Source organism: Lontra canadensis, unplaced genomic scaffold (assembly GCF_010015895.1).
Source record: "Lontra canadensis isolate GAN:19392208 unplaced genomic scaffold, GSC_riverotter_1.0 scaffold49, whole genome shotgun sequence".
Lineage (NCBI taxonomy): Eukaryota > Metazoa > Chordata > Mammalia > Carnivora > Mustelidae > Lontra > Lontra canadensis.
Window position 1 is genome coordinate 2,264,993 of NW_022631043.1, and position 25,295 is coordinate 2,290,287.

The 25,295-nt window shown below is 59.7% G+C and overlaps 1 protein-coding gene across 1 annotated transcript in view; it reads left to right on the forward strand.

The window, feature by feature from the left end:
• The first annotated feature begins 971 nt into the window (after positions 1 to 971).
• KCNK9 (potassium two pore domain channel subfamily K member 9) overlaps positions 972 to 25,295 on the forward strand; it is a 74,269-nt gene continuing 49,945 nt past the window's right edge. The window contains exon 1 of the mRNA XM_032873480.1: positions 972 to 1,341. Within this exon, the coding sequence (XP_032729371.1) occupies positions 1,059 to 1,341 (283 nt within the window). The 5' untranslated portion in view covers positions 972 to 1,058. The remainder of the gene's footprint in view (positions 1,342 to 25,295) is intronic.

Sequence of the window (25,295 nt, forward strand, 5' to 3'; positions counted from 1 at the left end):
ACGCCCGGACGCCGGAGGGCCCCGACCCCGGCGCGGCTCATGCGCCCGCGCCCATCCCGCAGCTCCGCGAGGCCCGCGGGACCCCTCCCGCCACCGCCGCCGCCGCCGCCTCGTCCGCCGCCCCCGGAGGAGCGGGCTGGCCGACCGCCGCCGCGCAGTCCCCCGGCCGCCCCCGAGGCCGCTCTGCCACGGGCCCTGCCGCCCTGGGGCCGCGCCCCGCTCCCGCGCCTCGGGGGCTGAGCGGAGCAAACTTCGCGGACAGGCCGACGCCCGGCGGGGACCCCGCCGCGCCCCTGCGCGGCCGGGTGGGCGCGGGGCTCTCGGACCTTCGGGCATCGGGCTGCCCCGCCCGCTGCACCTGCTCGGCCCCCTCCGCGCCTGCTGGGGACTCCGGAGACGCCGCCACTTCGCAAACTTTTCCACCCCCCCTCGAGGGGGGGGGGCGAGGAGGGCTGAAGGGGAAGGAGGTCCCGCGAGGCGCGCGCAGACCTGCGGGCTCCTAGCTGGGCGCCGCCGCCCGGGAGCGGGACCCGGAGGGGCGCGGGCCCAGGCGGCCGCCCTCCGGCCGCGCTCCGGCTCCCGCTCCCGCCCCTGCTTTTCCGGCGGGAGCGGGGGGCGGGGTGCGGAGGGCAGCGCGGCCCGCGCGGTGCCCAGCGGGGCCGCCGTGCATGGCCCTGCGCAGTGGGGCGGGCTGCTTCGGCCGGGTCTGGCGCAGGGTGTCGGGGCTCCCGGACGCCTGGCCCCGGCGCTCGAGCAGCCTCCTGTGCCTGTCCGCCTTCTCGCCCGAGCCCGGGCCCGCGCCGCCCCTGCCCCGCCAGCCGCCTCGCGGTGGCGGCGGCTGTGGCGGCCCCGGCGGAGGGGGGCCCCCCCAGCCTCCCCGCCCCCCGCCTCCCCGCTGCTGCTGCTGCTGCTGCTGCTGCTGCCGCCGCCGCTTACAACTTGGAGGCGGCGGCGGCGGCGGCGGAGGAGGCGGCGGCGGCCGCCGGGCGCTGCAGTGGGACGCGCGCGGCTGCGAGCCTGCGGGACATGCCCCCCGCGCCGGCTCCTTGCTGGCGGCCATGAAGAGGCAGAACGTGCGGACTCTGTCCCTCATCGTCTGCACCTTCACCTACCTGCTGGTGGGCGCCGCCGTCTTCGACGCCCTCGAGTCGGACCACGAGATGCGCGAGGAGGAGAAACTCAAAGCCGAGGAGATCCGGATCAAGGGGAAGTACAACATCAGCGCCGAGGACTACCGGCAGCTGGAGCTGGTGATCCTGCAGTCGGAGCCGCACCGCGCCGGCGTCCAGTGGAAATTCGCCGGCTCCTTCTACTTTGCCATCACGGTCATCACCACTATAGGTAAGGGATGGGCGCGCCGCCGCGGGGCTCCCCGCGCCCCGGGAGGAGTCCGGGGAGGCGGCTGAGCGCGCGGCGCAGGGCTGGGTGCGGGGCGCCGAGGGTTAAACGCAGCCTGTCGCCTGGGGGCCCCTCCCGCCGCGCCCCCTCCTCTCTCCGGAGCCCCCGCCTCTCCTGCGCCTCCGAGCCTCTCCCCTCGCGGACCCCACCCGGAGCTGCGCTCCGCGCCGGTGTCTGGGCCGGGCGTGCGAGCCCCGAGCGAGCGTGCCGGAGCCTGGAGGGCGGAGGCGCCACTTTTGCGAAGAGAGTGGAGCGCTAAGAATAATCCCAGAGCAGACACCCACCCACCCACCGCCCCAGCGCGGGCTGGGCTGCGCGGGGTTCCAAGCCTTACACTTACTACCTCTCCGGGACTTGGAGAGGGCCGGCCTGGCTCCGCGGCACGGAGAGGGACTCGGGCGGAGGGGGACCCTCGCAAGGCTCGTCTTGTCTGAGCCCAGATTTCAGCTTTCCTCCCTCCTGGCTCCTCTTGGAATTCTGGAGCCTGGTCGTGCCAGGACCCCGGGGGTGGGGGGTGGGGAGGAGAGTTTGTTCTCTGGTGATTGGGGTGGGGGTGGCAGCCCGGTGAACCGCTCTGAGAGGGCAGTGGAGGGCAGGAGGAGGGCAGAACCTGTCCACCCCCAGGCCGTGCTTGTGGGGAAGGCAAGTGTGCCTGCTGCCGGGAAACTGGGGAGGTTCAGCCCTGGTCTGGGGAGGGAGTCCGGTTGGTGCACCCTGGGGACTCCTGTGGCTCCCTCTCCCCAGGGCGCTTCCACGGAGCAAAGCCTCTGAATGGTGCCTAGGGCAGTGCCCCCACTGAGGTCAGGGGGTTTGGAGAGCCTGCAGGTGTGACACTTTGAGACCCTTGGGAACTGGATCAGGTCACTTCGCCCCAGTGGCTGTGGCAGTAGGGAGGGTGGCATCTCTGTGGTTTCTGTGGTTTGCAACTTGTCCTCCCCCCACCCCCCCGTGGCACCCTCCTTCTGCACGGACATCTCTGTGGACCTGTCAGGGCCACTGTGTTGTCTCCCGTGGCCTCTTTTCTGGGCCAGTCCAGTTCCCTGTGCCTCCTCGCTGTGAGATGAGGCCTCCTCCTGCTCACACTTCTCTCCTCCCTCCGCCCTGAGTCCTCTGGACCTCCTTCTCTAATTTTCCCCTTGCTATTTTTCTTTGTCTGGAAAGCTCTGCCTGCTGAAAAAGCAGGATTGCTCAGTACCATATGCAACAGGAAGCGCCAACACAGGACGGCCTGTCTCGGCTTCTTGGTGGAGAAGACTTTGTAGGGAGTCATCTTGTCTGAAATGTTTAATTCATTGGTGCAGGTTTTTATGTTTTTGGAAGGAAACCGCTCTTCTGTTGTCTACGTAACCAGCTCTGGGCCCGCCGGCCCCACGCGCTTGGCACCCCCCCACACCCCACCGCCAAAATGCAGAAAAGTCCTTCCTCCCCCACCTGTGCTTCCAGCCTCTGAAAGGGCCAGGCAGTTGTCGCCGTCATGCTTGTCTTCCAACTTGCAGCCCAAGCTGCGGTCGCAATGTCCGGGTGCACGTGGTGGTGATCCTGGGGGTACAGGGTCCCACTGGCTGTGAGCCCGAGGGCGAGAAATATGCCTCCAGCACTGACGGCCCTGGGGGAGAGACCCATCCTTCCCTAAACATGCCTTTAGTGATCTAGACCCAAAGCAGGTGACATCTGTGGGCACACCAGCCCCAGGACTGACATGAGCCCTGGAGACCCGTGGCTGGTCTCATGTGCTGAGCTACAACACCGAGGAGAGGATTGGAGGGAAAACCAAACCTCAAGATGCTCCCATTTACCTGAAAAAGGAAATAGGGAGACTGACAAGGTTCCCATCAGAGGGTGTTTATTAATCCTTATTGGTAATTCCGGGCACGTGCTTCCAACACTCAAGGCTCCAAAGAGAAAAGTCAAGGAACGTGTGGCCAGATGGAGACCGTTAGTTCAGCGGGGGCGCACGGGTGGGACTTCTGTCGTCCAGGGCCAGAGGGGCACCTGATGGCTGTGGATACTTCTCCCTCCCTTCCTTGAGTTTCCACCCGAGTTTCTGGAAAGAAAACTTGGAATACATATGTAAGGACAAGGAAGAGAACACTGCCTTTACTTAGCTTCCCCGACCTGAGCTTGGAGCCCAGGGAGCTGGCTTGTAGCCCAAGTCTGGTCACCCTGGAGGACCCAGACAGGTCATTTCTCTTTTCCCAGTGTGGTTTCTGTACCTGTGGAAGGAGCCGGGGACAGTGCTCACCTGCCAGGTTGAAGCTGAGGGCTGGTGGGCCCCTCCGTGCTTGCCACTGCCTGCAGGACGCCCTGCGCACAGTAGGTGTGAATCCACGCTCCCCTACAGAGGCCAAGTGCATGCCGGCTGCCTTAGGAAAATGTTTAGCAGGAGAGCTCAGATTTACAGGAAACAAAGCACCTTTCTAGCTAATTCTGTTTGTTTTCTTCTTTTTTAATATAAATGCAAATTAAGGTCCTCCTAGGCCTAGAACAAAAACCAGCCCCAAGCCAGACCCTCCGAGGAGCTGTCTCCTATTGGACGGCGATATTAATGAGTCAGGTGAATCTTCACGGGTGTTCTTGTTTTTAATCTAACCTTGAGCGATTTCTCGAGCACGCTGCAACTTTGAGCCCCGTCAGCGAGGCAGGCGGGCTCTGGTGGCACTCGTGGTCCGTAAGTGAACACCGCTTCTCGGGTGCAGTTATTAGCTCATTCTCGGAAATGGATTTTAAAAATGATATAATTAGTACTTTGCACTGGATCCGTGGCCGCACCTCCCCGTGAGGCTGGGAAGGGAGAGCACGCCGGCCCCCCGGCCGGCTGTTAGGCACCGTGGGCGGAGGGAGGGGGACACAGGTCCAGCGGGCCCAGAAAGGGCACGCTCAGCACAGCCGGCCGTGGCTTCCAGGCGCTGTTCCTCTGAACCTGTGGCTTCTGACAATTGTGGCATTTGAAGCCACCTGCGGGGCTGTGGCCCCTGTTGAAGATGGGAGCACCCCCCCACACACAACGCCATACCTTAATCTGCTTAGCGGGATGGTTGGAAGTCTGCCCCCAGGCCCAGGGCCTGGCTGGAATTCCTCTGCCCAGGGCAAAGTCCTAAAGGACCGCTCTGCCCCAGGGGCAAACCAGCGACCTTCCTAGAGGAGGTGCCCTGGGCCCCAGCTGCCCCAAGGCCGGCGCTCCTCTGACTGCAGAATGGATCTCCGTGACTCCTCTGTGTTGACTCTAACATCTGTGACCTCAGTTGTCAGCCCCTTTAGGACCATGAAAGATGGAGAAGCCCCACTTAAATTCACATCCCATCTGCAGGGCCCAGAGGACCAAGGACACTGGTCTGAGTAGTGGGGGGATGGAGGTGGGGAAGGAGATGGGGGTTTTTGGTTTTGGCTACAGTTTGGAGGAGCAGTGTCTCTCCGGGCCCTTGGGGAGCATCCAAAGCTGGGCCGGTGGCCCTGGGGCGCCGGGGTGACCGGCTCAGGAGGCAGGGTCTGCTGGCTGGGGGTGGGGCAGACTCTGGGAATCAGTTCTGGGGCTCCAGTAGGTTCCTCGCTTAAGGTCCCCTGCCTGCAGGAATTGGGAGCCCAGAGGGGCATCTCCAGATTCTCACTGGCACGTGGAACCTGAACGGGGCTTCCCCGTGGTGGAGAGCAGGTTCCGGTGTTTTCTGGCACTCCTGGGTATAGTTTCCAATGTAGAGTTTATGCTCTCGCTGTGTGCCTGCTCCTGCCTTGTCTGCGTTGCCTCTGAGACTCTGGGGACAGGCTAGATGACAAGATAAGGCCTGGCCTTGAGGCAGGAGGGGAGCTGGAAACCCAGACTGCTGGTTGTGCTCCAGCGTGAGGAGTAGGGACAGCGGAACCCAGTTAACCCGTCTGCGCCCTGGGTGCGGGATGCCCAGAGGGAGTGCTCCACTGGGGAGGGCCCTTTGCGTCCTCCTGGCAGGTCCTCACCCTCCAGGGAAGCTTGGCCTTCCCCTCTGCCACCTGCTGCCTCCCTGAGCTGCGCCCCTGCTCCTGCGCCTCCCCCTCTGTCAGCGTGGGGAGGGGGACCCCAGGAGAACTGTGTCTGGACCCCCATGCCTCCCGCGCCTGCAGGCCCTGCCCAAGGTGGGCATCTAGCGAGGGAATGCAAAGTGGACGCAGGCCCTGAGGGCCAGAGCAGGCCAGTGCCGCAGGGAGCAGCGTACACACGCGTGAGCTCGCCTCCCCTCCCAGCCTGCCGGGACCATTGCCCCACTTGCTGGATGAGAAAACTGAGGTTCAGCAGCACAGGGAGGCAGAGGGCCGTGAACTCCGTGATTCCCTTTGGGCTCCCACCATGGCGCTGTCCCAGGAGCCCAGGATTGGCCTGTGGAACATTCCATCTTCACCTTTCTGCCTCTCCCTGTCACTGCACCGCTCAGGAGATCTGCGGGGCGAGACCCCGGTGAGGGGCCTGCTCTGGCACATGGGGGGCCTGGACCCCGAGGGGTGGCGCTCCCTTGTCCTTTCCTGTGTGGCCACCGTCCGTGGGCAGGAGCCCTGCGAGGCTGTGGCTCCTCCTCCTCCCCCAGGCCCTGCCTGGACCCGGCCTCCCTCGAGGTGGCAATGGCCCTCCAGTAAACACTGCCTATTTATAGTCGTGGCAGAGGCAGAGACCTGAGGTCCCTTCTGACTCCAGGGGACATGAAAGAGACAGCGGAAGTGTATGCAGGCTCCAAGGGAGTGCTCTGAGCAGGGAAGGTGTCAGAGGAGACCCAGGGCTCCAGCTCTCGCTGCCAGTACCTGCTCTTCCCGGGGTCGTCTCCCCAGCTCGACCGGGGGGTCAGAGCAGCAGCAGGAGGGGAAGCAGGCCTCAAGGTGCAGCTCTCCTCCCCAGGCCCCTGTGCCCACACCTCCTGCCATCTCTCACTCCCTGGGTCCTCCAGGCACCTTCTTGTCCATGCTCTGTGCACCCTCGCGTGCGTACCGCCGTCCTTCCGGACACTCACCCGCTCACTCATTCCCTCATTTACTGCTCCGAGCCTCCCTGCGTCCTCCGTTCCTGGCCTGCTCACTCCTGCGTCACGCGGGTTTGCCCCTCTCCCTCTCCGGTCTGGGCGGGGGGAGGAGGCATGTGGCCGTGAGTGTGTACAGGGCCCCCACCGGCGTCTCCATCAGTGTGAGAGCCTTGACACTGGGATCTCCAGGGCCTGCCGGCCCCATATCCCTCCTCAGAAGCTCTCAGACAATCCCAGGCACTTTCGATTTTTAAAAATGTTTATCGAGGGGCATCTGGGTGGCTCAGTGGGTTAAGCGCGCGACTCTTGGTTTCAGCTCAGGTTATGATCTCGGGGTCATCAGGGTGAGCCCTAGGTCAGGCTCTGTGCTCAGGGGGGAGTCTGCTTGGGACCCTCCCTTGCCCTCTACCTTGGCCCCTGCACACGCACTCCCCCGCTTTCCGACAAATAAATGAAAATCTTTAAAAAGTATTTATTAAATTATAATGTTTGCACAGAAAAGTACACTTAAATGACAAGTGTATTGCTCAGTAATTCTTTTTTAATTTTTCTTTTTAAATTTCAGGGTAGAATCTAGTCGTTCATCACATGCATGTGAGGCCCAGAGCCCATTTAATCACGTGCCCTCCTTCTCACGCATCCCCAGGTCTCCCTGTCTCCCCGTCCTCCGTCCCCTCCAGCACCCCTCATTTGTTCCCCAACTCGAGTGTCTCTTACGGTCTGCCTCCCTCTTTTTGTTTTTATTCCCTCCCTTCCCCATGTTCATCTGTTTTGTTTCTTAAATTTCACAGATGAGTGCAATCACGTGCTGTGCGCCTTTTTCTGATGGACTTATTTCGCTTAACGTCCTACCCTCTAGTCCCATCCACGTGGGTGCCAATGACAAGGCTTCATGCTTTTTGCTGGCTGAGTAATATTCCCTTATACATGTATGGGGACATATATGGCGATCTTGTTTCTCCATTCCTCTGTCGATGGACATCTGGGCTCTGTGCGCAGTTTGGCCGTTGTGGACACTGCTGCTCTAAATATTGGGACACACCTGACTCTTTGAATCAGTATTTTCGTATCCGTTGGATAAATACCTTGGTTGTAGGGTAACTCCATTTAACTCCATACTGTTTTCCGGAGGGGCCGCACCCGCTGGCATTCCCACCAGCAGTGCGGGAGGTTCCCCTTTCTCCGCGTCCTCGCCGGCATCTGTTGTTCCTGATTTGTTCGTTTCAGCCGACCTGACTGGTGTGAGCTGGTGTCTCACCGTGGTTCTGATCTGTATTTCCCTGATGCCGAGTGACGATGTATTGCTCAGTAATTCTTACAGACAAACCATGTCCTTGTCTCCAGCACTTGGGTCAAGACACAGGATTACTAACAGCCCAGAACCTCCCTTGCCCGTCAGCTTCTTTTTGAATGTCTCTAGTGACAAGGAGCTCATTACCTCGCGTGTAAGGCAGTGGTGTGTGTGTAGATGAATGACGAGGCTATTGCGTGCGGTTCTGATGTGGTGGGGCACCATGTGGGGAAGGGGTGTGTGTCTGTCAGGGGGGTGTTCTTTCAAAGGGGTGACCAGTTTCTATGATGGTCACGTGAAGAGGGGTGAGAAAATCTGCATTCAGATACTGGAAGTTGGGAGGCCAGGCCCAAAAGAGGAGAGGGAACTCAGCCCATGCATGGGGAGGTGCAGGTGAGTGCGGGAGGGTGTGTTGGGGTAGTCCAGGGTAGGATGGGCACAGGGAGCCTGGAGAGACAGGCCGCCGGCCCCAGGGACCTGCTCCTCTGAGCTAGAGCACACGCAGCCCCGCCCTCTGTTTCCACCAGCCTTGCCAGAGCCCCAGGAATTTGGGGGCGAGGGCACCGGGTGGGCTGGGCTGATAACGGAGGGGCGGTCCGCACTGTTGAGAGAGTCGCACGGGCAGTGGAATTTTGGGACGTGAGTGTTCAGATGAGGGTCCCCTCCACCCAGGGGACGTCCTCCTCCATGCCAGCTTTGGGGGCCGGGGGCTTGGTGTTCATTTCATCAAGGGAGACCCCTCTTCCTGCCTGTCCCAACCTTGGGATCTCTGCCTGTAGAAGGTTCTCTCTTTCCAGCTAAGAGCACCCAACCCGTAAGCTTACAGGTCTCCAAAGGAAGGGGTGATCAAAGCTTGGTCTGCCTTCTGTCCCTAACCGACTTCAGGGACTCGGAGGTCGTCCTAAGCCCCTGAGTTTCTCCCAGTCACTCCTCCATAAGCCTGGTCCTTCTCCTCTGAGCCATTTGGGTCTGTGTGTGTGCTCTCCTGGTCTGGTCGGACCGCCAGGGAGAGCAGACCATCCCCCCTGCCATTGTCAAGGTCGAGGTACTTCTTTTCATGCCCCCGCCAGGCGTGCTCACGGTCACCTTCCTGGGCAGCCCCTCCCTGGGCTGATAGGGCCAGAGCTTCTAGTTCGTGCAGACTTCTTCTCTGTCCTCCTCAGCGGCAGGTTCTCCGTCCTTGCGCTGGTGTGAACCCAGGTACAGTCTCTGATGTCAATCTCTGAACAAAAAAGTAGAATCCTGCGCTGCGGACCCAGAGAAGAGGGGATGGTTGGTAGGAGAGTGGGCAGTGGTGGGGAGAGAGAAGAGAATTCTGGAGTGAGCCCGAGAGTGTTGGCCCCGCCGGGCAGCACGTCGTGAGCAGCTATCGGCGCCGAGCGTTCCCTGGACGGTCTTTCCAGGCTGGGGGCCGCTGCCCCACCCCTGCTCTTGCCTGGGTTTTGGGGGGTCAGCCGGACCTCCAGCAGTGAGGAGACCTGCCCCGGGGGATAGCCACTTGCACGGCCCAGCCCTGAACTGTCCTCGCCCTCCTCGTGTGCCCGGCCCTGCGAGGAGCCAGCGGGGGGCCCTGGTGAAGGATGGGGTCAGACTAGAGGAGGGGGCAGTGTGACCAGGGGCGGTGGAGGAGGTGGGGACACCTTTGGTGTGGCAGGAGGGATGCTTGGGCCTGGCATTCTGAGGCTGGGAGAGGCAGGTCTGTGCCGCACCTGTGGCCGCAGCCTCCCCGTCCAGGTGACCCTGTGTGCCTCCTGGGACTGAGCCCAGAGGGGCTCGGGGAACAGGCAGATCCTGGGGTCCTGTGGCCCCAGTCCTGCTCATGTCCATTAGGCCTCAGCTCCCTCCTCTGTGAAGCAGAACACAGAACTTGGCATGTGTTGCTGTGAATACCAAGCACACACCTGGGAAAGGCCTCCTGACCTGCACCTGGGGCTTTAGGTCCTTAGGATGACGTTTAGGTGGATGCCAAGCTGTCGTGTGCACGAAGCGGGGAAGTTGTCAGGTGCGGCCCACCACGCCCTTGGGGACATCCGTCTCCGGCATGGCCCGTGACGCTGGCCCTCACGAGGGATCTTGCCAGCTGCGGAAGGAGGCTCTCAGCGCGGGGGGCCAGGCTTGTGGGCTTTTGGGGCCACAGTGTGCAAGCCCAGCTGTTCAATCCCCAGCCTGTCCCTGTTGAGAAAATGTGGCTTCCTGGGATGTCTCCTGCCATGACCGCCTTTGGGAAAGCCCGTGGCTTCCGTCTTCGCCTGCGGGTAGCCTGTCCCGTCTCGGGTCAGAGCCCGGTCCTCAAGCCAGAGCCCCTTCCAGTCCTCCAGTTCCTGCTGTGTCTGCCCAGGCCAGAACTCTCGCCTGCTTCCCGCTCGCCAGCTGTGCCTTGCCCTCCCCCTGCTGTCCTTGCCCGGCTTGGACAGAGGACTTGTTGCTCTGCCCCCAGCCCACTGCCGTCCTGGGACACCTCGCCATCCCGGGACACCTCGCTCACGGTGCCCTAGTTTTGTGTCTGTGCCAAAGCATCCTGGGTAGACTCCTGAGCCCCCAGGGTGGGACTGGGCTCGGGGTCCCCAGAAGGTGTTCGGGGCAGGCCTGCTAGACCCTGAGCCATACCCCTGGCCCCTGACGGCAGGACGACTTAGGGCTGAGTGGCTCAGGGCGCCATCTTCCCACTCGGTTATGTGCCTGGGGGTCCCTGGGCAGGTGCAGGTCGGAGGCGGCCTCAGCCTTTTGAACTCAAGCTCTTGGTTTTAATGGAAGACAGCGGGTTAGGGGCCTGTCTTGCCACATGGGGAGTGTCCCACTCCTCAGGCTTCGATGTGTGATGTCAGTCCCCAGCACTACCACTAGTGACAGACCCACGTGAGAAAACTGGGCGCCCGGTGGGAAGAGACGACTGTCTGCGAAATGGCCTTTGGCTGTCCCTGGGACCCTGCCTGGGCTCTCCCCTCCACGCAGCCTGGCACGGTGCTCTCAAGGCGCTGAGACTGTCCTTGTGTCTGTCCCCTGCACACCAGTCAGAAGGTGACAGTGAGTACTTGGGTTGTGCTGGCTCTGTGCACCTGAAAGCCACTTGGTCCTCAAAAGGGTTGGTTGGTGGACTGTCCAATGGAATGTCGGGAACGAGATGGCGTGTCAGGGCCCTGGAATGGTGGTGAGCGTGTGGAGCCAGTGGTGGTGGGGTCTTTGGATCCTGTCAGAGGTGTGGCGCGTAGGCATGTATCTGGGGTGCTGTGAGTTCCAGCGGCGGGTGAGGCCTGCCGGGGAGGAGGGGCAGAGCCTGGGGGCCAGCAGCCAGCAGGGGAGCCGCCCCGCCGTCGTCATGCCCTGGGCCCCTGCTGCTGCCCGGCCCACATCTTGGAGCCCAGAAGGAGCCAGGTGAGGTGACTCGGCCGGTCACTCTCGGAGCCCCCGTCAGGCACTGCTCTGGCCGTGTCCCTCCCTCTGTGGGCCAGAGACCGTGTCTTCTTGGGGCCCACAATGAGGATGCTGGCGTGAGCGCAGCAGAGGGCACGGAGCCGTGCGGAGGGCCCAGCTCCGGCCAGTCGTGCACCGGCTCCGGACCCACTCACCCCAGTGACTTTGGGCGAAGGCGGCCTTCACCCCGTCCACTGCCCACTTTGGGGCTGGGTACTTCTTGGCAGTCGGGGCTCCCGTGGACTGTCAGATGTTCGGCCCATCCCTGCCGCCGCTGACTCGCTCCTGGTGACACCCTCAGCCAGCTGTGACAGACGGCGTTGTCTCCGACATGGCCGCATGGCCCCCCGCCTGGGGACTTCTCCTCACTGAGCCGCTTCTGCGGGATTGGAGGAGACGCTGCCTCCCGCCGATCGTGGAGGGTGGGGGCCGAGGGGCGTGTGCGCGAGTGTGTCTGCGTGTCCGTGTGTGCATGTGTGTGTGCGTGTGTGTGCGTGTACGATCACGTGAACTGTGTGTCTCATTCTCATGTGTGCGCCGGAAAGGGAGCTCCTTCCCTCGGCTCAGAGGGGGACACGCAGGAGAGGCCAGTCCAGTTGTGGGGTTTCTCAAGGGAAGGTGACCGGCAGGGAGAGCTCCGGTGGGGCTGAGGTGAGCTGGCTCATGTGGGGTGGGGGGGAGCCACTCGGGGACTGCGGTGAGTGTCACTCGGGTAGGGGTGAGTCACTCAAGTGGTACTGGGGTGAGTCATGCAGGTGGGACTGTGGTGAGTCACTCAGGGGGATTGGGGGGAGTCACTCAGGTAAAGTTTGGGGAAGTTACTCAGGTGGGATGGGGTGAGTCATTTGGGGGTAGGGGTGAGTCACTCAGATGGAATTGGGGGGGAGTCACGCAGGTGTCGGGAGCACCCCTGGTGGACCCTGGGCTTCCACCCCTCAAGCGGAAGCTGAAGGCAGCATTGTGGTGGGGGACCGTGGCCCTCGTTGCAACTGGGGTATATGGCCCTGGGTCTGTCTGGAGACAGCTCTCGACTCCGTGGCTTGCCAGGTGGTCTTGGGACTTTATGTCTCTTAGAGTCGGTGTAAAAATTGTGCTGCTGACATGGGCCGTCCTGGGCTTTGGGCCACATGTCTTGTGTGGGCCCCAGGAGAGGACCGGGCTCCAGGATGCTGCGGGGGGCTGGGGAGATGTTCCTGCAGGGTCTGGTTGTTATGACGGGGCTCCCAGCGAGGGTGCCATTTCTGGAAGCTTACAGACTGTGTGCCCTGAGTACTGAGGAGCCCTGGCAGTGATCAGAACGGGTCTCTCATGGATTAGGGACAGTGTGCAGGCCAGAGGGTCACAGACCGAGGCAGAGTGGATGCTGGTGTGGGTTGATTCACAGAAAAGCTCCCATGTCACTGAACACTAGTAAGCAATGGCAGAACATATTTTATAAAGAGTGGGGGGAGGCCCCAGAACTCCCCTGTGGGTCTGTGGTCATGTACAAAATGGCTTTAGTGTTTCATGTTCACGTGCTCATTGTTGCCCACACGTGCCCACTGTTTTGTTCACTTTATCAGAATGAATGTGTTAGAGATTGTGTTCAGCTGCTTGCAGCAGAAAACCCAATTAATGGGGACTTGACCGGACAACAGTCTCATCTTCCTCAGTTGAGGTGTCTGGGCCAGGTAGATGGGCTGGTAGGTGGCTCCGTGGTGTCCTCAGAGACTCCACCTCCTACTGACGATCTGCTCAGCCACCTCAACTTGGCTTTTGTGCTCAGGCCAGTGCCTCATGGTTCCAAGATGGCTGCGTCACCACCAGCATCACCTCCAGTATCCTCCTGGGAGTGAGAAGCCAAAGAAAAAATGAGAAAGGCATGTACCATGTGGGCTTTGTCCTATCTAAAGAGCTTTCCTGGATGGCCCACCCAAGGTTTCTGCTCACACCTCATTGGCCAAGACTGTGTCTCATGACCAATCTTAGCTACAGGGGAGTCTGGAAAACGGGGCATGTTGTTCTCAAACCTCACTAGGGTTCTGATGGTGAGGAAGGAGTGGAGGGAGGTGCTGGTGGGCACCCACGGTCTCTGTCCGGGATGCCTCATGGTTCCGAGCCCTTTCCTTCCTAAGTTTACGTCCAGCTTTGCCTTGTGTTTCTGCCGTTTTAAGGGAGATTTATTTTTACAGTTCTGCATCCTCTGAAGGAATGTACTGTTGTCTCTTTACTCCCCTGTTTATAGCAATGGAATGTACCTTTTTTATTTTCATTTTTTGCTGGTTATAGGTAGTGCTTTCCCGAACATCTGTGCATGCACGTGCACGCACGCGCGCGTGCGCGCGTGTGTGTGTAGATTCTGCTGGGTTCTTACTTGAGGGTTTGGCAGTGGTGGGATCCCCAGGTCAGGGGGCACTTATGTTCTTACTGTTTTAGGAGGTTTAGTAGTCTCTGTGTAGCCTGGACCAGGTTGTACAGGGTTGGAAGGCTGGTGTCCACTGCTGGGAAAATCTGCCCTCGTCCCAGACATGGCGGGCCCCAGGACATCCATGGGTGCATTCGTAGATCTGGAACCTACAACCTTGTGAACACCATGGAACAAGGCAGGAGCAGACGCGTCCCTGGACTGTGGTCTGGCCTGGGGACAGGAAGTTCTGGGTGGTCAGTCTGGTCTGGCCTGTTGGCGTGGTCACTGGAACCCTGAGCAGAGGATCAGCCCCAGTGGGGAGGAGTGCCTTCTGTGATTGATTAGTCATGCCTGCTGTGGGGATAGAATGCTTGGTACATCCTGGCCCATCCTGGCCCAGTGAAAGGGAGGACTTCAGAGATGGAAGGCTTTCTCACTGCTGTGCCCAGAGTGCCGTCCGTCACTGTGGCTGGCTCTATGGATGTTGCTTGTCACTGGGACGTCTGCTTTACAAGGCAGGTTCCCATCCTCTGCCATCTTCCATCCACATAAAGACCCTGTGACATAGGTGGGGTTGAGTATTAACCCCGTTGTGCTGATGAGGGTCACAGAGAGCCAGGGACTCGCCCAAGGTGACACAGTGGAGTTGGGACTTGCACTCATGTCGTGGGCCCTGAAACCCTGCATTCTTGCTGTCTCACCCCTGCCTTCCCTCTGCTCCCAGATCGCGGACTGCGGACGGGAAAGTCAGCCTCGATGATTGTCGTCTGACGCGAGGACTCAGAGGCCATCTGGTCCCGCCCTTTTCAGATGGGATGAGGCCATGGCTGAACCTTCTGGTGACAGGGAGCTCACCACTTCCCTAATTTAGTAGGGAAAGGCAGATGTGATGTCAACATTCAAACAAACAAGAGGCCCAAGATCTCCCATCTGCTTGTTCTGGTTGTACCGTCTAGAGCTTCCCAGGGCAAGTTTAACCTCTCTTCTCTTGCCTCAACAATCGTGATCAGTTGCGGGGTGTCAGGAGGGTTCTGGTTCCTTACAGACACCATCTCAATGAGTCCCGTCCTCTCAGCAACCTTATCAGATAGACACTTGCACGCATTCCCATTTTAAGCTGATGTGGAAGATCAGGGAGGTGAAGCAACGTGCCCGAGGTCAGACGGCTCCACGGTGGTGGGGACAGGGCTGAGACCCAGGCAGTCTGACCTCAGAGTCTGTGCTTGTAACGTATTGTTTTATGCTGCTGCTGGCGACCTTCTGTATCAGTTAGCTAGAGACGCGTAACAAATCACCCCCCACTGCGGGGGCTTGAAACAACAGCCATTCGTTGCTGCTCACAGTCTGGCTCACTGGGTGCTCTTTGTCACTGCTGGCCTGCAGGCTGACTGGGACAGCTCCGTTCACCGCCACTGTGCGATTTCCTATTGCAGACGGCAGAGGCACAGGAGGGCAGGGAAAGCAGGTGCGGTCCTTCCTGCCACGCCCCCGCCGTGACTGTCATTTCACCCACATGCCTTTGGCTGCAGCAAGTCACAGGAGTCCAAGGGCAGCTGGTGCACCTGCCCCCGAGGAGGCTGGGTTGGAGGGACGGTCTGCTTATCCTGCCAGCTGACCATGAGCCCACCACACCCCTGGCCAGCCCCTCCCTGCTGTCTGTAATCAGCTTCCTGGTACTGTGGAGAGAGCATGGCTTAGGGCTCTAATCTGGGCTCGAATGGTGCCCAGGTCACAGCTCTAAGCTGACGTGCTCTTTTCTCATCTGTCAAGTAGATGGCATACCATCTCTCTCTACGGGCAGCTCGGCTGTCGTGACAAAGCACCATGCACTGGGGGATGACGCAACAGAAACTTGATGTCTCCCAGCTCTGGAGTGCAGAGGTCAAGGTGCCTGCAGTGTTGGTTCCTTCTGAGGCCATTCTCCCTGGCATGTAGATGGCGCGTTCTCCCCGTGTCCTCCTGTGGTCGACTCTGTGTGTGTGTCTGCGTCCTCCCCTCCTCCTCTTACAAGGACATCAGTCACTTTGGAGGGAGGCCCCACGTATGACCTCAGTTTACCTTGACGCCTTCTGTAAAGAGCCATCTCCAAATACAGTCACATTCTGACATCCTGGGCAGTAGGACTTCGGCATAGGAATTTGGGGGGATGCAGCCCAGCCTATCACCCACTCCTGGGCTGAACATTAAGTGATAAAAATGGAGATGAAAACACCTCATCCAGGGCCTGCCCTGGAGCAGTGGCTCAGCAGAGGTTGGTCCTGTACTGTGTCACGTGTAGGAGTAGGAGCCTGTCTCTTTATGGTCATGGATTTGTGTGGCCCCAACATGTTAATTAGCCTGTTGTTACTCTCAAAAGTAGTGTGGAGCCAGGGCAGGCTGTGTCATCAGGAGACCTGATGCAAGCCCTGTGCCTGGTCCCAGCCTCAGTGTCCCCATGTGCAGACTCAGGGTGCTCCTGCCCCCTTCAGCATGTCTGGGGCCGGGGTACGTGAAGCATCCCATACTTCTCTTAAACTAGATTGTGATTGGATTTTTAAGCAGGTAGTGTGCAGTACTTCTGTAACCCACACACACACACACACACACACGCATGGTTGTGGTACGTTTTTGGTGTGATCATCTTATGATGGTTCTTTATCAGAAACAAGTCCTTATCTTTTGGAGATAAACAGTGAAACACTTAGAGATGGAATGCAGGGTCTGGGATTGGCTTCAAAAAAATCTGACTTGCAGGAGAAGTTGGGGTGCCTGGGTTTGGGTGGAACAGGATTGGCCATGAGCTAATTACGGAATCTCAGCTCTTTGTACCTGGGAGTCTGTTACACTGTTTTCTTGCTTTAGTATATATTTGAAGATGTGCACAGTGAAAACTCCAAACACTTGAACAGAACACAGGGTAGGAGTGGCGGTGCCTGGTCAGGTCCAGCCCCTCGGCCCCGCTCCCGGGAGGTGGTGGCTGCCAGCAGCTTGCTGTGCAGAAGAGGATGCAGCACGTCCTTGGCTCCCACGCCAGCCCTGGCCTGCTCACAAACTTTCTTTGGCCCATACATTGCCTGAAAATATTTGGAATTAGTTGCCGACATGTATTGATCTTTTAAAAGAGCCAGCTGTTGTCTTTAGTTGTTACTTAGGTTGTCTGTCTTCCTCGTTGTTGCGGCTGCATTGTGAAATACCTACTTTAGCTTCTTGAAGTAGGATTCTCTTTCCTCATCTTCAAGCATCAAGTATTACTAAGCTGTTTTTTTTTTTTTTTAAGTAAATGCATTAAAGGCTACACATGTTCCTCTTTGTGCTGCCATGGCTGTCTCCCATTGATCTGTTATGGGCACTTATTTGTAGAGAATTCACCAGAGAGCATATTTTTTTCTTTAATCTAAGAATTAGTTGAAGTGTGCTGTTTTAATATTGTGCACTTTGATGAACGCACATTTTTGTCAGCATAGCTATTACAGATGTGAGCTTTGTGGCCAGACTGCCTAGCTGTTATACCTGCTGTGGCCATTTACTAGCTGTGTGACCTTGGGTGTGAAATGCAACCTCTGTGCCTTGGCTTTTGCCACCTGTAAAATGGGCATAGTAGTGGCAATGACCATAGCTGCAGCCGTCAAGGTTGTCAGGATGTCGAAGTGAGCTGTTGTGGTCACACATTTAAAAGAGCTCATGGTCTTCGGACATCCACTATCTGGGGACGCATTTCTGATGTACAGCTTCTACATTTTAAAATTTATTGGACTTCTTCCTTGGAATAAAAGGATTACTTTTGGTAAAGTTCCATGGGTTTTGGAAAAGAACATCTAACTCCCCAGTGTGCATACAGTTCTCCCTAAACAAAAAAAAATCAGACTTGCTTATTATGTTATTCAGATCCTTTTCAGGGGTAGAAAACGAGCGAACGCTGACTAAGTCAGCCTGTGTGCAGGTTGGGTGATGCACACAGAGGGTTTTAAACAATCACTATTTTGTGGCCCTTCATGCCTGGAGTGGCACCTGTGCTCCAGGCTGGTCCCCACAGCCTCACCCCCATCACAGTTCCACACAGTCCCCTTGAACCCTCGCTTCCACGTCCAGGCCCCACTGGCATCCACCCTGTGCCCAGGTTTATGGTTACTTGATTACCATCATTATGGAGGGCTCCGTAATTTTGGAGGGATGTCTGTCAGTGTCTCCTTCAGCACTTGGCCTTTGGGGTTTGCCCACGTCCCCTTGTGTTTCTGGAATTTTAGTTTCGTGGATTTCGAAGCTTAGATGTAGGAAGGTTCGTGTTTGCTGTTTCTTCTTGGTGGAGAAGCTTTACAAAGCAAGTTTTCTTTATAGTTTTTGATACTTCTTACTGTACGTTCTTCCTTATCCTGAGCTTACGTCCGTGCCTGATGGCTTTTATTAACATTTGTGACATAGATGTCCGTGTTTTTAGCTTCTACTTGATACTTTCTTTTCAGGAAGATTGAGGCATGGCTTATAACAAAAGGCGTAAAAATCAGGTGTAAAGCAAGGTCAGAAATCTGGTGTGTGCATGAGATTCGTGCACAGTAACCCTCACCTTGGCTCTCAGAGAAGCTCGTATGTGTTTGGGGCTTCAGAGGAGAAGGACAGAAGGAGAGCCTGTTAGACGCTGGACACAAAGTTGCAGAAGAGCGTGTTCTCGTGCCTTACCTGAGGGCTGGCCCAGTGAGGCGCTGGGGTCGGGAGCATCCAGAGGGGCCCTGCTGAGGTGCGGCCGGGCTGGAGGCCCCGGAGGGTGTGGAGTGCCCAGGGGTGTCTGGCTGGACTGTCCAGCGAGCTGCTGTGCTGGTCCCCGGGGTCCGCATTCCGGGGCCGCGGGTGCCCAGGTTTCTTTGATTTCCCCCTCCGTCTTCCTTCCGTCATTTGTGGTCATGCTGGTGGCATCGTCTCTGTTCCAAGCGGTTGAAGAAGGATGGGACAACGAGCAGAGGGCCTGTGACCACTGAGGTTGCTCTCTGAGCACGTTACCCTGGAGGACCCCAGCCACTTCTGCTTCTACTCATTGGCCAGTGTGGGTCTCGGGCCACACATGGACTGTGAGTGGGGTGAGGCCTTGTGCCCCATCTTACACCTGCCGCCAGGCCCCGGGGGAAGTGGAGCCTGATCCCTGGGTGGAAGGGACCTCCTGGCATCCTGGTCAGTGGCTCTGCAGATTCCTCGCCCACGCCCGCCGTGGCAGGGCCAACCCTCTGCGCCCTCAGCCGTGGCCGGCGGCCGCATGTCCTGATAGGGATAGGTGACCCGGTGCCTCCTGGTCAGCGGCAAGCCCGCAGGGCGATCTGCTGTCCCCCCTGTGCGCTTTCTTCCCTGCTGTGGGAAGGGAGCCTGCAGTCTGGGTTGGTTCTGTTGGGTCTCCTGCTGCTGCAGACACGGGTCTCAGTGGCTTTATTTGGCATCCCGGGGTTCCTCAAGAATCCCTTGTTGGAGGAATCAGCAGAGAAGATGGGGCTGAAATGGGAAACGCTTTTCACAGGGACCCCCCCACCCCGCACCCCGAGTGAGAAGGGCAGGGCTGTAGGGGTGAGCGGGAGGGAGCTGCCTGGTTTCCAGACACCGGCTCTCCGCCCTCTGCCGGGGGACTCGGTCACTGGCGGGACATCGTTCTCCGTGTCAGAAGCATTTCTTCCCAGGCCCAGGGGCGACCTTGCAAGGAAGGGGTGTTCAGGATGCCGGGACCGTTTTCTCTCCTTCCTTCCTGTCAGGGGGCTGTTGGCCACCAGCCAGGACCTTGCTGTCATGTGTTTTAGAAGAGCCCCGTCGGGGACCCCTGCCCTAGCCCCGATGCCCCTGGCTGAAACCCACCTTCCCCCACCACACCAGGGAGACCTGGCCGTTCGAGGTGTTCTGGGTTTTTTCCTTAGGGGTTTTGTTTTCCAGCCCAGCCTGGGTCCTTCCTGGGCATGGAGAGGAACCCTCTAATTTTTGGCTCCCTCTGGGGATGACCTAAGCATTTGTTGTTAAAGGGCTGGCTGGCGGGGGCCGCCGGGCGTTGCGCAACGCGGCACTGAGAGCATGTTCCCCGCTGGCCTTCTCCCCGGGCGTGCGTTTCTGAGGCGGCTCAAGGCCTGTGCTGATGTGCATTGCCCTGGCCACCGGCCATCAAATCAGATCGAGTCACTCCCTTGCTGAAAAGCCAGTGATGGCTCCCAGCGGCCTGCGGCAGGTGGCGTCTTCTCAGGGCCCTCGAAGTCGGAGCTCTTGCCGGCCACTCAGCCCGTGCTGCGTGACCCTGTGCCCTGCAGACTGAGTTACCAAGCACTAAGGCCCCTTCCTCCGTGAAGCCCTCTCTGGCTGGTTAGGTGCCCTTCCTGTGTGTCCTGCAGCCCCAAGTCCCCCTGCCTGCTTGACACCTGTCACCCTGTGCGCGGCTCAGCCCGTCCCGAGCCTGGAAGGGCTGTCTTCGCCCCACTGTGGCCGAGGCACTTGTCCGCCAGCCTCTGGCCCCGAGCAGGCCCTCAGAGGATGTTTGTCGAATGCACATAGGCATGTAAATGGAACAGCTTCCACAGAAGCTATATTTAATTGCTCTAGAATATTCTCCACGCCTTTCAGAAAAGCAAGTTCTTGAAAAACAACAGCTGAGTGGCAGGTGTTCGCATGGCGTGGTGGGTTGTTGGGGGGCGCAGTCTCGCTTTCTGTGGGATCAGGGTTCTCCCTGTACCCCTTGGCCTCTCTGCTCACTCGGAGGTGCCTGTGACTTTGCTGCTTTTCCGCCAAATCCCCGGGGGCCTGCAAGGGCTGGCATGGTGTCCGTGGGGCTGCCAGGAGCTTGGGAAGGGAGCCCTCTTCCCACCGGGGGCAGGGCCACTTTTCCAGTTGGTGCACACCCCGCTCGCCGACCTCCGGGCCAGGCCACCTGCTAGTGAGCTCAGTAGTGCTCCCCAGGGATGCTCCCGGCACAGGTCCTCACTCCCGACTCCAGGCCGGCGACCTCTCCACTCTGGGTGGTCAGTCCCCACCCCGTGAGCTGGGGCTGACCCCCTGCCAGCCTCGCTGGGTAAGATCCTGGACTCTCCCCCTTTCTGGCAGAGGGAGTGCCCAGCCTTCGCACTGCTGTGCTGTCCCCAGCCCTGGGGCCACGGCCAGCCTCCTCCAGCGGGCAGCCCCTGTCCCAGCTCCCAATCCCCCCAGGGGCTCCTGGCAGTCTGCATGGTCAAGAGCGGACTTCTGAGATGTGCAGACTCCCTCTGTGCCATCCGCCTCTCGCCTTCACCCTGAGCTGGGTCCTTCAGGCAGATCTGTGCTCCTGCCTCCCACCTCTGCGCGGGTTGGTCCCTCTGCCTGGCATCTTTGCAGGCCACTGCACCGGTCCTTCTGCTCGGTGCACCCATGTGGAGCGGCCCGTTCGAGGGGGAGCGTGTCCCGGGGTCAGAGCCGCTGCGGGCACACATTCTGCTGGGGGTACGTCCGGCCCGGCCCGCCTCTCTCCAGCTGGGAAACCTCGCCCAGTCTGCACAGCACGGTGTCCGCTGGTGGGCTGGGTACAGCAGACTCGGCGAGGGTTCGGGGCCTGGCACCCAGCGTGTGGTGAACAAAGGTGCGTGAAGACACGGGGAGGCCGTGCGGCATGCAGGTGTGAGGCGCGTGTCTGGGGACGCACTTGTCGGAGGGTCTGCAGGTGTGGGATGGGCGGAGGAAGGGGGAGCCGGCGATGGGGCTGAGTTTTGATTGGGCTCGGGTGTGCCCTGAGCCCTAGTGAAGGCAGGGGTGAGGCTGGGGGAGCCCTGGGCTGGACCTCAGCTCTGGAGCCAGAGAGTGAGACTGGCGGGCTCTGCCATCCTCCACAGGGTGGCCACAGACGCGGCAGGGAACCCGTGTCGTCGCTGTGTCTGCTGTGGCCTGGGGCTCGCCGGAGTCACAGCCTCAGAGGGCTGGTGGGGGTGCCTAGAGGGAGCACGGGTGGCGGGGCTGGCACAGGGTGGCGCTCCCTTCGCCTAGGACATGTCCTCCCTCCGTAACCCACAGCGGCTGGGACTCGGGGCAGCCTGTCCTTGGGGGGAGTCCTGGCTGCAGGGGAGAGGTGGTGCGGGGCCCGGTGGGGTGGTGGGGACAGTGGCAGGGACCACATCCTTCAGCCCTCCTTCCAGGGAGCGCAGATGAAGGCTTTGCAGGGTGCTGGCTGTGGAGAGGGAGGAAGGTGGGCCTGGGAGACTGAAGTCACAGGGGCAGCACGGCCTTGGCCTCGTCCCGCTCACCTCCCACCCCACCTCCCGCCCTGGGCTGTCCCTGAAGTGGCCCCAGGTGGGTGCGGGCCAGCCTCGGCCCCTCTGGAGGTGTGCAGGACCCAGCTGGCCTCAGGGGCGAACCCCTGCTCCTTCCGGGGAGTGGCCCTCACTGTGATGCCTCAGGGGGAGTGAGATGGAGGATTGGGGTAGGGGAGCCGGCCTCTGTGGCCCCGGTGAAGGCTCCTTCCTGGAGCTGGGTCCTTCCCTGCCCCCTGTGCACCCCCCCATCCCGCCCCAAGGACCAGGCCTGGAACTTCCGGTCTCTCCACTTCTGCTGCTGCTGCCGGCCAAGGCCGAGCCAGGAGCCCACACTTGGCTCGCTCTGGGCGGAGGCTGTGCCAGCAGGAAGAGAAGGTGCCAGCACCGGCTGGCCGCAGGGACAACTCCCCAAGTCCCCACAGGCACAGGGTGGGGCCAGGTGGCTCAGGGGAGGGGACCCGGGAATGTTGGACTCCCAGACCACCATGGCGTGATGATGGCACGGAGCCTGGCCCATGGGCCTTGCTCGCTGCACCTGGGACATGGGGAGGGGTACAAGTTGAGAAAGAGCCCCGGGCTAAGGGCAGGCTGCAGGGTCAGAACAGAGACGGGGGCCCCGGTCGTGGGCCGTCGTCCTGGTCCTGGCTTCTTTCTCGTCCCTATGCCCTCACTCAGTGCCCATGACATGGAATAGGGCTTTTTTTTTTTTTTAAAAGATTTTTATTTATTTATTTTTTTATTTATTTGACAGAAAGATCACAAGTAAGCCGAGAGGCAGGCAGAGAGAGGGGGAAGCAGGCTCCCTGCTGAGCAGAGAGCCCGATGTGGGGCTCGATCCCGGGACCCTCAGATCATGACCTGAGCCAAAGGCAGAGGCTTAACCCACTGAGCCACCCAGGTGCCCCAGGAATAGGGCTTCTTGAGTGCCTGTTTATTCATGAGCGGATCCACATGCTGTCCTGCTCTGTCCCCCGCTGTGCCGCTGCTCCCCTTCCTTGCCTTTGTTCTCACAGGCTGTGTGGCCTTGAGTGAGCTCATTGACCTCTCTGAGCAGCATGTCCTCTGGAAAGTGAGACCCCCAGGGTGGCATGCGGTAGGGTCTCGGGGACAGGTGCTGGTCTGCAGCTCGCCCCTCAGGGTCCCCCGGGATGTCCACACCCAGACCCAGTGTTCTGGATTGACGGTTCACTACCTGCGTCAGTAAAGATGATGTTGATGTAAGAAAAATCTGACCCTGGTGGGTCTAACAGTTTGGGATTTTTCCCAGAAGGGTAATTTAGGGTGTCAGCAGGCCTAGCTAGGACAGGTTCTTGGGCGGTCATCAGGGTCGCAGCCCCTCTGCCTTCTCTGCCCCCATCTTTAGTGAGCGGCTCTTTTCGGCCGTCCCTCACCCTGCCTCCAGGGATGACCCCGGTCACTGGCCAGATCAGGGTTCCGTGACTACCCCTGATATTTCTAGGTGGACCCATGGCCATTCAAACAAAACTAGGGTTCCTGTAGTGAGGAAGAGGGGTGCGGTATATGGGGGATGATCTACATGCAGCCCCTGAATCAGATGCTTATTATTCTGAAATGTGCTTTAAAACCAAACCTGCAAACCCATCAGGGTGCTCTTCTGGGCCCTCGGTAGTGGTTGCCTGGTCTTGGCCACCACATGAATGTCAGCACTGGGTGTCGCTAGCCTGGGGTTGGATGGTGCAGCTTCTCAGCCCACGTGAAGTCTGGGGAGAGAGGCCACTCATTGTCATGTCTGAGAGCAAGGCCCTTGGTCTGAAAGTGGGAGCCTGTATGTCGGCAAGGGCCCGGCGATGGCCCAGCCTGGCCATGTGGGGCCAGAGGCCAGCTTTTCGGGCCCTGGCCAGCAGCCCCCAGCCTCAGGCCCTCAAAGGGAGCGGAGTCTGCAGACGTCAGACCTGGCCACACAACAGAACCAGGGACCTTGCCTCAGAACCTCAGCCCTGAGGACAGCCCAGGTGCATGAGGACCTGGTTTCCAGGAGCCTCGCCCCAGCAGATACGGGACATCCCTGCGTCTGGCTGCAGACCTGGCAGCAAGAACAGAGAGGGTGGCCCCGAGCGGAGGTCCGGATGCCCTTTGAAGTGACCTGGAGAAGGGTGTTGTGAGAGCACGGTTAAACACAGGGCAGTGGTCCCCGAGGGACAGTGACCTCGGTGCTCTTGGCCCACAGAGCGGGGTGGGTTCAACGCCTGAACCTGAGGGTGAAGGGCCGTAGTACCAGGAAAGACCTCTCTGAGTCATGCTGGAGCCTTTTACCCTGAAGGGGGGGTGACCCGTGCCATGGGTGGGATCTTGATTCCAGAGCTTCCTGGGCTTCCCCTGACCCCGAGGTGTTGGGGAAGGCAGGTGGCGCTTCGGAGGCCAGCAGTGTGTAGGCGCGGGAGGCGTGGGGTGATCGGCGTGGGTCCTGGGGGGCTGGGCTGCCGTCCTGCCCCCACCACAGAGGCTTGGGAGCCCCTGGTGTTCTCTTTTCCTTTGTGAAGGGGTCCAGCCCACTGTCACCTTCCAGAGTGCTTGGTCTTTTGAGAAATTATTCTCTCACTTGGCCTTGAGCTGCTTTTTGGGGTTTGCACAGAACAGCAGCCACGGCGGCCCGGTGAAGAGCACGTCTTGACATTCGGGGTCAGCCCAGCCCACAGGACAAGTTTGTGGAAAGAGCCACAGGCCTTGAGGTCAGGCAGGCCCCCTTCTCCGTGGTGTGACTTCGTGTCTTGGCCTCAGTTTTCCCACCAGCTGCAGGAGGCTTTGTGCACCCAGAGGTGACCGCAAAATCCTGTGACGTGGGGCAAGGCACAGCTGCGGCAGGACGCGGGTGCCGCCATCCACCTGGCTGGCAAATGTGAGGGCCGGGCGGCCGGGTGGTGACAAGCAGGGCACGGTGTTTACCAACCGCCACAGAGAGCTTTGGCGTTCTAGCAACACGGTGTTTGGATGTTGGCGAGCACCACAGATGACAGGGGTGCCCGTCTTGCTGGCGACCATGGTGTCTATGAGGCATCTTGTGTGCAGAGGACAGGCCCTGGAAGTCTGGTTCGGTCTCCAAGCCCCCAGGCTGGGGGTCCGTACCCTCAACTCCCGCTGGACCTCCTGGACGGGGAGACCCAGTCCTGAGCGTCCACCACTCACTCCTCGGTGGGACTCACACCTGATTGGTTTGGGGGGCAGCACCGGTTCCCACTTCCTTTCCTTGCCCTGAGTTCCTGGGACTGGCTCTCAACCGAGCTGGGGCTGAGCAGCTCGTGAAGACGGCTCTGCGGGGGCACCTGGGTGGCTCAGTGGGTTAAGCCTCTGCCTTTGGCACAGGTCATGATCTCGGGGTCCTGGGATCGAGCCCCACATCGGGCTCTCTGTTCAGCAGGAAGCCTGCTTCCCCCCTCTCTCTGCCTGTCTCTCTGCCTCCTTGTGATCTCTGTCTGTCAAATAAATAAATAAAAAATCTTAGAAAAAAAAAAAAGATGAGTCTGCAGACAGTTGACACCTGGGCCGGACCAGGATGGCCTGAATGTGTGTCCTCAGCAGGAAGCGGGGCTGCCCGGGGACAAGCCCACGCTGGACGGCTTCTCAGGGAAGCGTGTGTATCCCTGAGCCCCACAGCCTGGGCCTTCTCC